The sequence below is a fragment of the Callithrix jacchus genome, chromosome 3, assembly GCF_049354715.1.
Source record: "Callithrix jacchus isolate 240 chromosome 3, calJac240_pri, whole genome shotgun sequence".
Classification (NCBI taxonomy): domain Eukaryota; kingdom Metazoa; phylum Chordata; class Mammalia; order Primates; family Cebidae; genus Callithrix; species Callithrix jacchus.
In genome coordinates this window covers 74,790,078-74,805,164 of record NC_133504.1, presented here as the reverse complement: position 1 = coordinate 74,805,164, position 15,087 = coordinate 74,790,078, and the positions used below count along the sequence as shown (strand labels likewise).

The 15,087-nt window shown below is 42.4% G+C and overlaps 1 protein-coding gene across 2 annotated transcripts in view; it reads left to right on the top strand.

The window, feature by feature from the left end:
- Positions 1-1,282: 1,282 nt before the first annotated feature.
- The window catches only part of FGF2 (fibroblast growth factor 2), a 66,590-nt gene continuing 52,785 nt past the window's right edge, over positions 1,283-15,087 (top strand). Inside the window, exons 1-2 of one of the 2 annotated variants that reach the window (XM_035293002.3) lie at positions 1,469-1,639; positions 1,798-1,990. In XM_035293002.3, the coding sequence (XP_035148893.2) occupies positions 1,813-1,990 (178 nt within the window). In that variant the 5' untranslated portion in view covers positions 1,469-1,639; positions 1,798-1,812. Of the gene's footprint in view, positions 1,991-15,087 lie in introns of both variants that reach the window. The other variant, XM_035292999.3, reaches the window with a different exon arrangement.

Here is a 15,087-nt window from a genome sequence, read left to right as displayed (position 1 = left end):
TTGTGTAAAACTTATATAAACAAATTAGTATGTTTTTCTCTTGTTAATGTGTCTGTTGCTACAGGAGCTTCAGCCATAAACCTAGTAATGAATGAGGAATTTTTTTTCCCCCTTCTCTATAGAACATACACTAGCTGCAAGAAGAAAGAAGAGTATGCCTGGTTTTAAAGCTTCGGAGAATTTACTCACACTCCTATATTTAACATTCTAGAAATGAATCTGGAGTTAAAGCCCTCTTGGAGATTTGAGAAAAATGCACTTATACATGACCTTTTGAAACCTAATGTTTCTACAAGGAAGCACTTGCAACTCCTTCTAGAAGCTTCCCTAAATCTCCTGCTTCCCCAACTGAGTTACCCCATGTCTGAAATGTCACAGCACATAGTCTTACTCTTCTATGGTCTAGTTACTTTCTACTGGTATTTGTGTTACTCATGCTACCCATCTTATCTCCCTCACTGAGTGAAACAGTAATTTTCAGTAGGATATAGCAGGTGCTACAGATGATTAGCAAGTTTGGAAACGCTAGCAAGGGAAAAAATGGGGGAGAAAGTTGTATTTAAACCTTTAAAAGTTGAGTCACGGCTGATTGCGCAGCAAAAGCCCTGCAAGTTTGCTAATCATCTGTCGCACCTGCTATATCCTACTGAAAATTACCAAAATGCAAGAAACTTCAAATTTACATTTGGGATTTACAGAAATTAACTCTGTCTCCAAGAAATGTATTAACAATTCAGCTAGGGCAAATGCCAGCTCCGAGTTAAGACATTAATGCGCTTCTATCGCGATAAGGATTTGGGCCTCATCCTCACCTTTCTGTGTTGTCTAATTCAAGTTGGGTCAGTAACCCAATCTGCTTCCCTTCTCTGGCCTCTTTCTTTCCTTTTGTTGATAGACGACTTTAGTCTCTGTCCTTTATTTTTAAACAGTTCATGCCCCACGTGTACCCCTCGTCTTTTGGTGATTTAGAGATTTTCAGAGCCTGTTCTGACACAGAATCTTCCCTGGATTCCGACTTCTCTACTTTGGGGTGGAAACAGCTTCCCCGTTTTGAAACGCTAGCAAGGGAAAAAATGGGGGAGAAAGTTGTATTTAAACTTTTAAAAGTTGAGTCACGGCTGGTTGCGCAGCAAAAGCCCCGCAGTGTAGAGAAAGCCTAAACATGGTTTGGGTGGTGCGGGGTTGGGCGGGGGTGACTTCTGGGGGACAAGGGACCGTGGAGCCCCGGGACTACCGGGGTCCTGCTGCGGCCTCCGGCGCGCCCCCCGCCCCTCCCCCACCCGGCTGTCCCCGGGACAGATGTCGCGCTTGCGTGTTGTGGCCGAAGCGCCGGACTCAGAGGCCGGCCCCAGAAAACCCCGAGCGAGTAGGGGGGCGGCGCGCAGGAGGGAGGAGAGCCGGGGGCGCGGGTGGCTGGTGGGTGTCGGGGGTGGAGATGTAGAAGATGTGACGCCGCGGCCCGGCGGGTGCCAGATCAGCGGACGCGGTGCCCGCGGTTGCAACGGGATCCCGGGCGCTGCAGTTTGCTGGGCGGCTCTCCCCAGGCGCCGGCCGCGGAAACACCCTTTCCTGAACCCCAGCTTTCGGGCCGCCGGCTCGCGGCGCACCAGAGGCCGGCGGACAGAAGAGCGGCCAAGCGGCGCGAGGCTGGGGGCCCGCGGGCGCGGCCGCGCACTGCCGGGCGGGAGGCTGGGGGGCCGGGGCCGGGGCCGTGCCCTGGAGCGGGTCGGAGGCCGGGGCCGTGGCCGGGGGGCGGCGGCTCCCCGCTCGGCTCCAGCGGCTCGGGGTCCCCGGCAGGGTCCCGGAGGGACCATGGCAGCCGGGAGCATCACCACGCTGCCCGCCCTGCCCGAGGACGGCGGTAGCGGCGCCTTCCCGCCCGGCCACTTCAAAGACCCCAAGCGGCTGTACTGCAAAAACGGGGGCTTCTTCCTGCGAATCCACCCCGACGGCCGAGTGGACGGGGTCCGGGAGAAGAGCGACCCTCACAGTGAGTGCCGGCCCGTTCTCCCCGCCCCATTTCCATTTCCCGGGTCCTCGCCCACTCTCTCCTCTACAGCCTGCGCGCTCCTCCCGGATCTTCATTGCCACCCTAGCGGTCCGTGTGGTTTCTGGCCGCGCGGCCCTCAGCGGTTTCGGGTTCACCACTCGCCCCCTCCTTCCCGAGCTGCGGCGTAGGCCCGGGCGTCCCCCGGGCTTTGGGGTGTTCCAGTTTGCCCCGTAAACCAGTCTCCCCAGCCCCGAGCCGCGGCGCGCCGGGCCCCGGCTGACGGGCTCCCTTCCCGCAGACAACCTGTCGCGTCGGGATGCCCGCGGCCCCGCCGTGCAGCTCTGGCCGCTTGTGTGTCTGCTGTGGGGGACAGAGTGTATTTCCCTCAAAGACAGGACGGGCCGCAGCAGAACAAAACGATCTTTACTGGAAAAACACCTTTCCAGAGTCCTGCCCTTAAATTCCGACTCGGGAAGAACCGAGGCATGTGGCACACTCCTCTCACCCACTCGGTTTTATATTTTTCCGAATTGACGAAAGCTGAAAGAGCAAAAACAAAACCCAACCAGCCAACCAGCAAGAAATCCAGATGTTAACAACTTGCGATAAATTTGTTTCAGTAGTGAAAAGAAGTGCAAACACTTTAACCTTCCCCGTGCAGTGACTAGCTTTGAGACCTTGGGCCGACTTGTAACCCCAGAGCCGGTTTCCTCATCCCTAACGTGGGGCTAATACCTACCTTGCAGCAGGTTTGAGGATGGAATGAGAATTGCAGTTTTGCTTTCTCTAAGAAACAATTTTTATGATTCTAGAAAGAACACTGGCCTAAATCAGGGGTTCCTGGACTTTAGGGGAGTCCCTAAGTCTGGAGTAGGGGCTGAAGATTTGCATTTCTAACCTGTTCCCCGGGGATGCTGATCACATCCAACTTTGAGAGCCACTGGTCTAAAGGAAAGAAGAAAGGGGCGTAGGATGAGCCAATTTACAACACTGATGGAATTTGAAGTGAGAGAAAGAGGACTAGAATATATTTTAACCTGTCCTTCTGTACGTGTGGGTAAAGATATGTTTTAAAAGCTGTGTGTTCTGGCGATCCTTCCTCTATGGGTTCCAGGTGGAGAATCTGATTCTCTCTCTGCCTGAGAAAAGACCCACAGGGGTCTGAGCGCCACTCCCCTGTAGTTCTGCCTTTGTCTTGGGATGCTAGCGGGATGTCAAGAGCCCGGAGAGGGAAGAGGAGAAAATTCTACAGCCAAACGTGAATTGGCAGAAGAAATACAGTTTTATATGAGCTGTGTCTTTATTGCTTCCAAAATAGCAACCAGCAAGAAAGGCAAGTCTTTAATTTTTTTTCAGGCCTGCCATAATTTAAAAATTAAATCACTTTATCCCGTAAAACATGCTTGCAACCTATTACATGGGTTTGTGCTATTTCTCTATTCTGGTAACTTGAGTATCTGTTTCACAACATTATCTTTGTGATTGAAATTTGTTCTGCAGCTGTCTGCTAGGCCATCTCAGCTGAGGAGGGCAAAGTGCTCTGTGTCCCCATTAGTTTTGTCCTTTTCTAGTATCACAAACTATTAACTAAAAAGCATGTATTATGACCAGAGGACAGAAGAATTCTCTAGATGAAGTAATATTTGGGGCTTCCCCTAATACTCTTGTTTTCAAACTCTGTTAGTTGCTGAATCCTTTTTTTCTTGAAGATTTTGATACCGATTCTTCTTAGAATAAGACTATATAGAGGCTAGCCAGTGGACATAATTTTGAATTATATATCACATTACTACCCTTTTAAAAACAGCTGTTAAGTTTTTCTTCCTAACTGTGAGCTGGGTTTTCATTTGTGTAATCTTACTTTAACTCTGTGGTTCTCAAGTGATTTTGCCTCCCAGGGGACATTTGACAGTGCCTGGAGACAGTTTTGGTTACCCTAACCCGGAAAGGGTGCTACTGGCATCTAACAGGTAGAGACCAGGGTTGCTGCTAAACTTCTACAATGCACAGGATAATATCCACACACACAAAATTTTTGACCCCAAATGTCATCAGTGCTCAGGTTGAGAACTCTGCCAACTTTATAACTAGCTAAGGACAGGATGTTAAAAGGGAAAAGTAGAATAACCCATCCAGACTTGTAGAGACTACCAATTTTTAAAAAATACTTTTTATTTCTATAGGGTTTTGGGGAACAGGTGGTAATTGGTTACATGAGTAAGTTCTTTAGTGGTGATTGTGAGATTTTGGTGCAGCAGTCACCTGAGCAGTATACAATGAACCCAATTTGTAGTCTTATCCCTCCCCAACTTCCCACCCTTTCTTCCCAAGTCCCCAAAGAGACTACTTTTTTTTTTTTTTTTTTAAACAAAAAGGATACCTGTACCAGGCAATAGACTGACAAGAATACAAAACTAAAAATGACGAATTTCATCCATTTCTATATAGCCTAACCTGAACATAAATTTAAGCACAGGTATATTATTTTCTCACATGTTGAATGTATACTGATAGTTGACCAAACCAGGAGGAGACACCCCAAAACAAAACAAACCGACCAGCAAACATGGAGAAAAGTTAATAGTAGCCACAATTTGCTACTACATTATGGCTCAGATTTCTAGACCTGTTTGAAAAGTTGAAGGAATCCGTGGTCTCATTCCTCAAACTGTTTTGTCCAATTGACCTGAAAATCTATCATTGGAAATTTTTTTTGGCATAACACTTTCTGCCCACTTTTTCTAAACTGTGGGTAACGTTTGAAAGGCCAAAAGTTCAGCCATTATCAGATTTTAACATTTAGTATGCATTAAATTGTGAGTGCAATTTCTTCCTCAAAAGCTGGCCAGAAAGACTAGAGTTTGGGGAGGGATGCTTTGAAGACCATGATATAAATGATGAGGCCCTGGAGAGCTGCAGGGGAAGAGGAGGCAAGGTGGGGAGCTGTGAGGTAGGAAAGAGGAAAACTTTCTAAATGGAGAGGTAGGAGAAGATGACAAATGTTTCCAATTTTTCAGTGTTGCTGAAAGTCAGCTGTGCTTCCCCCCCCCCCGCCGGGTATTCTGAATTTTTACTCAAAAGGGCCCATTTTTTGGTGTTTTTCTCGTCCTGGAATAATCTTCATTTGACATGAGAGTCTTGATAAAAACAAGATGTTAAAAGTGATCATAGAGTTTCTCCTTCTCCAGCATGTGCACTGTACTCCCGCCTTCCTTTTGGCATCCTTAACTTTTGGCAGGCCTCTTTCCATGCGGTGGGAATGGATGATATTAAGTATATACTCTAAAGTAGCAAGCCATGTAAAAACATTGAGAAGAGAGAACACTTTATCCCAAGCAGCACGTACAACATGTGGTATAGAGAATGAAATGTATGCTGCTTTTTGTACACTTAGTGTTCAATTTATTCCAGGTGATCTTAGGAAAAAAAATGTAGTTAGAAGTGCTAGATCTATCCTTGGGCTTCTCTCAGGAGGTCACTGCCTGTCTGCCACACTTCTTTGCTTCCAAACTTCAGAGGAGGCTGAGACTTGGAAAGGCAGAGGGACCTGCCACTCCAGTGTGGAGCCGGGGTGGCTCATAGGTGTGCCTGACCCCTGGGCTCTTTGCTATTGCATGTGTTCCATGCAAGCCCAAGCATAAAAACATGGACTTGTGAAATTTAAAGGGAGGCTTCAGACCTTCTGGTTCACCCATCTCTTTTTATAGAAGAGGATACTGAAGCTCAGAAAAGTAATTAATTACCCAAGTTCACCTGTCCATTTCCTCTTTTGTTATCCTGAACGAGCTTCTTACCACCTGGTCTTCTCTTCCTGCCATCCCTCAGCCCCAGTGTGGTCTTCCATTCCACTGTAGAGCATGTCCTGCTGGACCCCTCTTTGGTTAGGCTTCCTCCATTTCAGGGTAGTGAGATACCAGCCCCTTTGGGGAGTTTTTACTAGTTTATGGGTGCCTCAGGTTGATTTCCTGGGGTTTTGGATAAAGCCAACTTTCCATCTCTTCACTGCTTCCTTTGGGGTAAATGGAACCATTGATTTCATAATATATGTACTAGATTCTCTCCCACCACCTCTCTTTGGTAATATCTGGCAAGTGAATACCACTAATTTTACTTAATGAACACAATATTTACTGTAATAAATATTGTGTGCTGTAAACAAATGAAGTCAGAAGCTAATAGCTCATTTAATTCTGGAAATCATGTAATCAGTACAGCAATGAAAGGACAATTCATGAGTCACAGATATTACCCCACCTTAGGAGCCTTTTAAGATGAGTTTGATGCCAAGTGACTTCAGCCTAGAAAAGGCAATATCCCCTCATGACATGCCCTGAGGGCTTTCATTTGTTTATAAAATGACCATTATGTAATTAGACTTTGACAATGGTGTAACAATTGGGTTCTAAGTATTCTCATTTTGATTTATGATGCCATTTTATGTGGAAGGCCATGATTTTAAAGTTTAATTAGAAAATAAAATGTTACAGATGTAATGAACAAAACAAGAATCGTTCTTTAAGCATAAAACTAAGTTTCTTCATGTACACACTGATTCTGAGAACTCATCAGTGATGTCGAAAAAGACAATTTAAGGTCTCACATTATTGGAACTACTATTTTAAAACCATGAGATGTGTGTATAAGATGGTAATTACACATGTGCTGTGGTCTTTGCTTGTTCTTCCAATTCTAGTGTTTGTTGATTTTCCAAATACCCTGCTTGGGCCCCTTTGTCCTGTAGCATACATCTATAAGAAAGCTGGCATGGGGTAAAAGTCTATGACCATGAAATGGAGCAAGGCAAATTTGCATCTTTGGGGAACAAATCTTTTTTTTTTTTTTTTTTTTTTTGAGAGAGAGAGTCTCACTCTGTCACCCAGACTGGAGTGCAAGTGGCACAATCTTGCCTCACTACAACCTCTGCTTCCTGGGTTCAAGCAATTCTTCTGCTTCAGCTGGGATTACAGGCACCTGCCACCGTACCCAGCTAATTTTTGTATTTTTAGTAGAGATGGGGTTTCATCATGTTTGCCAGACTTGTCTAGAACTCCTGACCTCAGGTGATTCGCCCTTCTCGGCCTCCCAAAGTGTTGGGATTACAGGCGTGAGCCACCCAGCCCAGCCTGGGGCACAAATCTTAACCTCCTCAGGAGATTCTGTTCAAACAAATGGATTTGTTCGGTTTTATTTTTGAGCTTGTCATTCTCTGTGCTCTGAAATTAGGATCTGGTCTAGTACTTAATTTGCATATTGTCAGTGCTCAATAAATAGTTAATGCTTGATTGTTTGCAAAATAATTTGGAATAATGATTATCAATGTAGAGTTTTAGCTAGATCATTAGAAAATCACACTGTGATTTTAAGTGTTTCCTTTTTGTATCCACTGTTCCGTCAGCTCTTGCTTTCTCTTTTCTCCCTTTAATAATGACAGCCAATGAGGCCTTCTAGGCTAGGTTATGTATAGCCACAGGAATTTAGGAGAGGATGAAAAGAAAAGTGGTAACTTCCAGAGGAGCTCACCCTTTGAGCCACAGACTGTGGTTCTTATAAGCCAGACCAGTCTCATTCTGAACCCCTTCAGAATATTTTCAGTTTGAAGAAATTGGAAGGGCCTGGAGGCAACAGACTGCCAATATTCAATGTTTATGTCTCATCCCAGCTGTCTTACGTCACTCTTCCTGCACAAGGTGACTTTTGACTTGACCCATGTATCCTTGATACTTATTCATTTACAGAAATCTGTAATGAATGGATGTGTGTGTGTATTTGTGTTTTATTGACTTCCACAAATTAACTTCTACGATAAATTATCCAATAGAATTAAATGAAAGTTCACACATTTTCAAGGTATTTTGAAGATTTAAAAATTGAAGAGAAGCTATGTGAATATTAAGTGTATATTCCAGATATAATTGAACAATTGAAAGGAATGATCCTGGTTTAATTTATAATTAAGCTGTACATTAACATATAATGAAAACGTGTAATTAAATGGTAACTGAGCCAAGAAAGAATTGTTTTTTTAAATGAAATTTGTACATAGTAGTAATGATCTGGCCACATTCTGTGAACAGATCATTTTCTTCCCAATTTAGGCACTTTTAGAAGATGCTGGCACCTTACAGTAGGAACCATGACTTCTTTATATAAACAAACATCATAAAAAGCTCAGTACCTTTTACTCAGAGAGTGCTCACTAAATGTCAGCTGATGAGGAAAACATTCTCTGTGAAACTTGCTGCGAAATAACTACTATTTATGCAGTGTAAAGAGTATAACTAGTCTTTATACAGCCGTATGTTATATAAAGCTTGGTCAAAGTTTATAGTTCTCTTGGTGTCATGACATGTATGTTTAGATACTTGGTCAATCTTTGAATGATGATATATATAGCAAAGTTATGTTTGGGAAACATTTGGGAATCTTGGAGACTAGCTGTTAGTTTTTCTTATAATAATCTAGAGAAAGATGAATCATTTTTTGGGAAAAAATGTTTAGAACTTTTATTGGGAATTCTGATTTCTTTAAAAGCATTTAAGATTTTTATCATGTTCTATTGTTGTAGGAAAATCCCAGTTCTTGTCACATGCCCAGGAAAGATAAGGCTCTCAGACACTTTGGAGGGTGAGGGGTTATGGAATTTATTGGGCAGAAAGGAAAATGGAAAAACAACATGGCAAAGCAAGTGGGGGGTTCATGTTAACAGGCCCCCATCTCACAGATTGATTCCCAGGTTACCACCCGAACAGGAGAGGCCAGTCTCCCCCTCTGCAAAGAGCGTGAACTTCTGCGGTTCCACCCCACTCTTCCAGAGTGCAGGCCAGTTGTTGGTTCTCCGGGGACTGCTTTACACTTGGCTGTCTGACTATGTGATATAAAACTTTCTCAGGTATGCTGTGCATTGTTTTTCATTCTTATTTTCTTTTGTGAATAATATCCTGGAATCTAGTACTTTCTTCTACTTCATCCCCTTTTCTTTTTTTGAACTCTTTTAAGCTCTGGATTCTGCCCTCAGTTTTCCACTTAAATCATTCCTCTGAGAGCACCAGTAGCCTTCCAGTTTAATCATGTGTCCTTTTCCAATTTCTCATGCTACTCTGATGTGGCAGTATCGTCGGCCTCTGACTTCTTGAGAATTCCTTGGCTTCTATTACATCACATCAAGCTAGTTCTCCTTTCGAAACTGCCTTTGAAAAATTATATCTGAGAAAATTATGACACTGCCAGAGATCTGATCTAACCCACTCTCCTCTTCTTGCCTTTCAAGCTGCCTTAATTATTTCTGGGCTTAGGCCCAGATAACTTTGGAAGATAGTTTAAAGGATCATAGGCCTTCCCCAAAATTCAGCCACCTTTGTAAAGCTAATGAAAGGCCCTCAGGCTTGGAGGAGGACAGGAATTTGAGTTGTGTTAAGGTGTAGACATATTAATAGATTGCAAGCCATTCCTGCAGATAACACCACTATTGTAGATTGGCCTCTTGAGCTATCTTTTCAGGTTTTTTGCATGTCTGACACCCATGGCTCCAGCTGGACCTGCTAAACCACTCCTGTGGCCCCACCCAGGAATGGTTCAGCTCAAGAGGGCAGCTTCAACCCCCCATGATTTCATCTTCAGCCCAACAAATTAGCAGTAAGCACCCACTGCGTAGCAATCTTCACCCCTTCCCCCAAACTGCTTTTGAAAAACTCCTATCCTGTGAGCTGTGGATGCGATTGATTTGAGTACTAACTCCATCCCCTACATGGCTTTGCTAGCCTTGTGTTTGTTAAACTCTTTCTTTACAGCAATGCTGTGGTCTTGTTCAGTGGGCAGGAACAACCCTTCAGGTGGTTATACTTTCGCTCATTCAACTGTCTTTTTTCCCACTTTCTTCTTTTTTTTTCTTTTCTTTTTTTGTTTGTATTCCCTGAGATTCTGCTTTTAGCCCTCTACTCTTCTTTCTTTGTACTTGTATCACTTCAGCAGATCATTTATTGTCTCTGTCTTGATTCCCTATCTCAATTTCCCACTGCTTGGAGGACAGACACACTGCAGTAGCTTCAACTTAACATACAAAAAACAGGACTTAACACTATTTTCTCAAATTAGCAGCCTTCCTCCTGAATTTCTGCTTGTAGTGAATTATTGTTATTGTCTCCAAAGCTAGACACCGTGGAATTGTTTTTGATGCCTTTCTCTACTTCTTCCCCTTCCTGTATATGTCTCTCTAACATGTTTCCCAGCCTTAGTGATTCTCCTTGCCCTGCCTCTTGATTTAATGACCTCTTCTCTCCTTCAGTTTTAAGCACTAACCAGACCTACCTGGGTTTCCTTCTTAAACATGACCCACTTGCTCAATCTTATTTCCTACTGTTTACCGTCCATATCCTCTTGATGGTACAGCTCTCTGCTTTCATTGTAGTCTCTTTAATGTGTCATAACGATTACTCTCACAATGATTGGCCTTTCTTCATGTGATTCTTGTTTTCGAAAAATCCTTTTTCTTATCAATTTTTCTTTCACAACTACTGAGGCCCTCAGGCTTGGAGGAGGACAGGTTCTTTGTTAAGAAAAACCGAGTCCACAAGGGGCGTGGTTTCAAAGGCAAGAGCTTCCCGGCGCCATGCCTCCATCCACCTCCCCATCGGGGAACCTTGAGTTCTTTGTCTAACTTTCCGGCTGTAGGCTAGGTAAAATTCCAGGTGTGCTCCTTTGTTTGAAAAAGGCTGCGAAAAGCTCTGGGAAGAAGGGCCTCTGTTCTGGGCCAGGCAGCCACTCCAGCATCAGAGTTGAAGATCAATCACTCCAGAGGATGTTTGAAAGAACTTCTCTCATTGGACAAGAACATGAATGGGGTGGGAATAACTTCAAAGTTAAAACTTCACTGCCCCTTACCTGTGCGTATTTCCCCCTCTGGGATCCCCTCCCGCAACAACGTGGGAGCTGTCTTTCCCTCTCTACCTGTGCGGATATCCACTTGGGATTGCTCACTCTCTCTCTCTCTCTCTCTCTCTCTCTGCCTAATACATCACTTTCTCCTAAACTCTTTGGGTCCGATATTTACATGAACTATAAGCTCACCGCGCAGCCAGGGCCCCTTCCCCATTCTTGTGACAAAGAGACACCAAGTGCCTCGGGGCGCATCACATAGAGGAGGGAGGTGAGCACCATCCCGTCGCACGACCTGGTTACACTCCCATTCTCACCATTCTCTGGAAAAATGTTTTAGGATCCAGCCCAACAGACTTCTTTGTGAAACTTTCCTCTACCTTCCCAGGGAAAATTAATGGTTTTTACTGTTTTCCCATAGTACTTGGTACATAGTCTGAACACAGAACTTCATGCTTTCTGTAATAGTTAGTGGTTTATGTGTCTGGCTCTGCACTGGGACTATGAACTCTTTGTAGGCAAGCCCTGGATCCCATTTGCTGCATCCATCCACTCAAAGAATGTTTGTTAAATTGAAAATGTACCCAGTAAATTAGACAAGTCTCTTAACTTCCTTTCTGACCTTCCCTTCAGGTCTCGTCTCCTGTCTTCCTTGTTGTCTTAGCCTTTACCCAGGCAGTTTTCCTTAAGTTGAAATGTCCTTCCTGTCTATCCTCTTAACCCAGTTCCAGTCATGCCTTGGGCCTTATGTGTTTCATACCATCCTGTATCCATCTTTCCTTTTCTGTGTGCTATCTAAAAATTCTGTAATAGCTTGTTGTATTTTAATTTCATGTCCCCCAGTTTTAGTGGAAATGCCTAGCTGGTAAGGAATTTTTATGTTTAAGAAATCCAGACAACATTACCAGTAGTTCTTTACTCTTTTCTATCCTGAGGATCTGAGGCTGAATTTACTCATCCCAGGGTCCTTTTGGCTTCATTGCTCACTGAGTGACCAGTCTGAGTCCCATAAAAGGTTCACTCTTTATTTTTCGAATGGGCAAGAACTTTACATATAAATACTATAGTATGAGGCATATAAAATGGTAAGTTAAATGCAGCAGCACTGTAGTTCTTTTCTGCAAACACCTTTAACATTATTCAAGGGAAGCAATAAAGGGAAAACATAGTCACTTGTTGGACCACTTTTTCTTTTGGAAAAACTAGTTCCAGAACTAGTTATAGTACTCTAATTAAGGAACGCAGACCTGGGAATCCATACTTGATTCAGACACTTTAATCCTTACATCAATGTGTCTCTCCCTTACTCAAGTCTAAAACCAGTGAATCATTGTAAAAGCTAGAATTGGGGACCGTCTGGTACCATTGTTAGTATTTTGGGCTGTGATGAAATGGCACAGATAGTTTCTTATGAAAATTTATTCAGATTTATGAGCCAGTACTCATCACAACAATCCAAAAAGCTCTTAAGAGGATAGAAATTGTATGACAAAGTGAGTCACAGTCTTTGTGATGTGATGTCTGCAAGGGTGGGTGGGAGAAATTACTGAATGACCAGTCTCATTCTGCTTCTTTCTAAGTTGAATCATTTTGCAAATAGACAATTCATAGGTTTTTAGGTGACTATTACATAAATAGTAAATGAAAGGCAGTAAAAGCGTCAAATAATGTTTCCATTTAAAAAAGTACTGTTTGAAACATTCACTTGATAAACACTTTGTTTTTTAATTAGAAATGAAAATTGTCTTTCTACTGCCTGATATATATCTTTTAATCCAACACTACTGCATGTATTCTTTATGTATTCTGACTTTTTCTATTAATTGTGTTACTTTTCTTATCCAGATTTTAAAAAAAATTCTGCCAAGTGTCATTTGACCTTTCTTCTTATAGCTATTTCTAGTGTTGGCTCATTTGGAGATGGGGTGTGTGTGTTTGTATGTTGGGGAGAGGTGTCATTTACTCACTGGCTGGATGACTACTTGAATTGGATGGGGACTCAAGAGAAAAAGGTCCCTTTGATTTTGGAAATTCTGATTCTGGGATGATATCATCTTGCATTTTGCATTGTGGCCACTCTTCTGTTACTTCTCATGTAAGCTTTTCTCTGAGTCATATTTTACCTTTAAATGTAAGACCTATTAACCTTTTTTCCTTATCTTTGGGGTAAGGCATTTATTTAAAAAACTAAGTGAAAAGGGAAATATTCTATTTTGAATATCTTTCTAAGTTTTAGTTCTTTTTACATATTTATATATATCTACATTACTCTAAACTCAACTTAGTAATGGGAGTATAATTGAAGTGAGTTTGGGAAGATAATTTTGTTAACTGTTTTAGTGTAGTATAGTAATATCTAAAGAAGACACAGAAGGTGTTGGATTGAAAAATAACTCATTACAGAGAAACCCTCAGCTGTTAAAGGGTGAGAAACGTGAGGCATAGATGACTTTTTGGAGTGTGGTATGAAAGCTCTGAAGTATTCACGGGATTTGTCCAGCTCTGTCCACACAACTAAGGAGACTGCCATGGTGACTAGGCAGAGTCCTTCTCCTCTGTGGTGGAGAAAGGCCCAGTTGTTTGGCCTTTACCACTGTACTATATTCCTAGGACCTTGATATTTACATTGAATGAATGAGTGACATTTTTGAGAACATGCTCCATGCCAGCTTTACAAATAATATCTGTTTAATCTTAAATACAAACTTATAAAGCAGGTATCATTATCTTCATTTTACAAATAAGAAAATAGTTTTTTCCTATTGGCTTTTCAAAAGATGATCTCTTTGTCCATGATAACTGGTAATTATGCATGTAGCAAAGAATTTAAACTCTTCCAGAGGCTTTGCCATGTCCAGCAAAGTTAAAGTCTATGCCATCTATTCTTCTGCCCCTTTGTTTGTTCCACTCTGCTTTAAGAAAGACTTCTGTCGTGATTTCGTAGGAGACAATTCTTCTTTAATATTTAAAACCTTCTTCTTTTGTTTGCTTTTTTTGTTTGTTTTTTGAGACAGTCTCACTCTGTTGTCCAAGCTGGAGTGCAGTGGTACAGTCTTGGCTCACTGAAGCCTCCACCTCCCGGGCTCAAGCAATTCTCCTGCCTCAGCCTCCTGAGCATCTGGGACTACAGGTGTGTGCCACCATGCCCAGCTAAATTTTGTATTTTTAGTAGAGACATGGTTTCACCATGTTTGCCAGGCTGGTCTCAAATTCCTGATCTCAGGTGATAGACCCACTTGGGCCTCCCAAAGTGCTGGGATTAGAGGCATGAGCCACCACACCTGGCCTATATTTAAGGGCTTCTTAAGATTTATGAGTGGCATATACAAAAACAGAGTAGTACGTAATTAAGAATGAATACTGTACAGTCATGCACTGCATCATGATGTTTTGGTCAATTACAGACCTCATATACGATGGTGGTCCTGTAAGATTTATAATACTATATTTTAACAGTACCTTTATATGTTTAGGTAACACGAATACCACTGTGTTACAGTTGCCTACAGTATTCAGTACAGTAATGTGCTGTACAAGTTTGCAGCCTGGGAGCAATAAACTATACCATCACCTAGGATTGTGTAAGTACTTCAGTATGATGTTCACACAATAATGAAATTACCTAAGGATGCATTTCTCAGAAGATTTCCCCATAGTTAAGTGGCACATGATTATATAACACAGTGATATTTGTGTATTTAAGCATATCTAAACATTGAAATGGTACAGTAAAAATATGACATTATAGTCTTATGGGACCACTGTCATAAAGGTAATTAAAAAGATGTTTTCAAAGTGTAGATAGGCTCTTTAAAAAAAAAATTGTTCAGTATTTAAGGACATGTAGTGTAAGATTTTAAAACAACCATAAAAAAAAAGCAGATGGATGTGGGTCTTATTTAATTTTCTTCATTGAATACTGTACAGTATCCAGTGAGAGATTATCCATTAATCAATAATTTTCTGAGTGTCTACTATGTGAAGGAATAAAGACCAAGATAGATGAAGAAATATCAAGAAAGCATGTAGCAAGACACATCCAGAAAAGTATCTAAAAATTAAACTCCTTCCTTTTTTGACTCTCTTGTATTTTCAGATGGTATCACCATCTTCCTTGCCAACCAGGCCCAGGTCTTGAGTGAATTTCTACTATGTCGTTTTCCCCACTCCCCACTTCTCTTCTCAGTTTCAGTTCTGCAGTGCTTTCACACTTGGGCTGGTCTCTG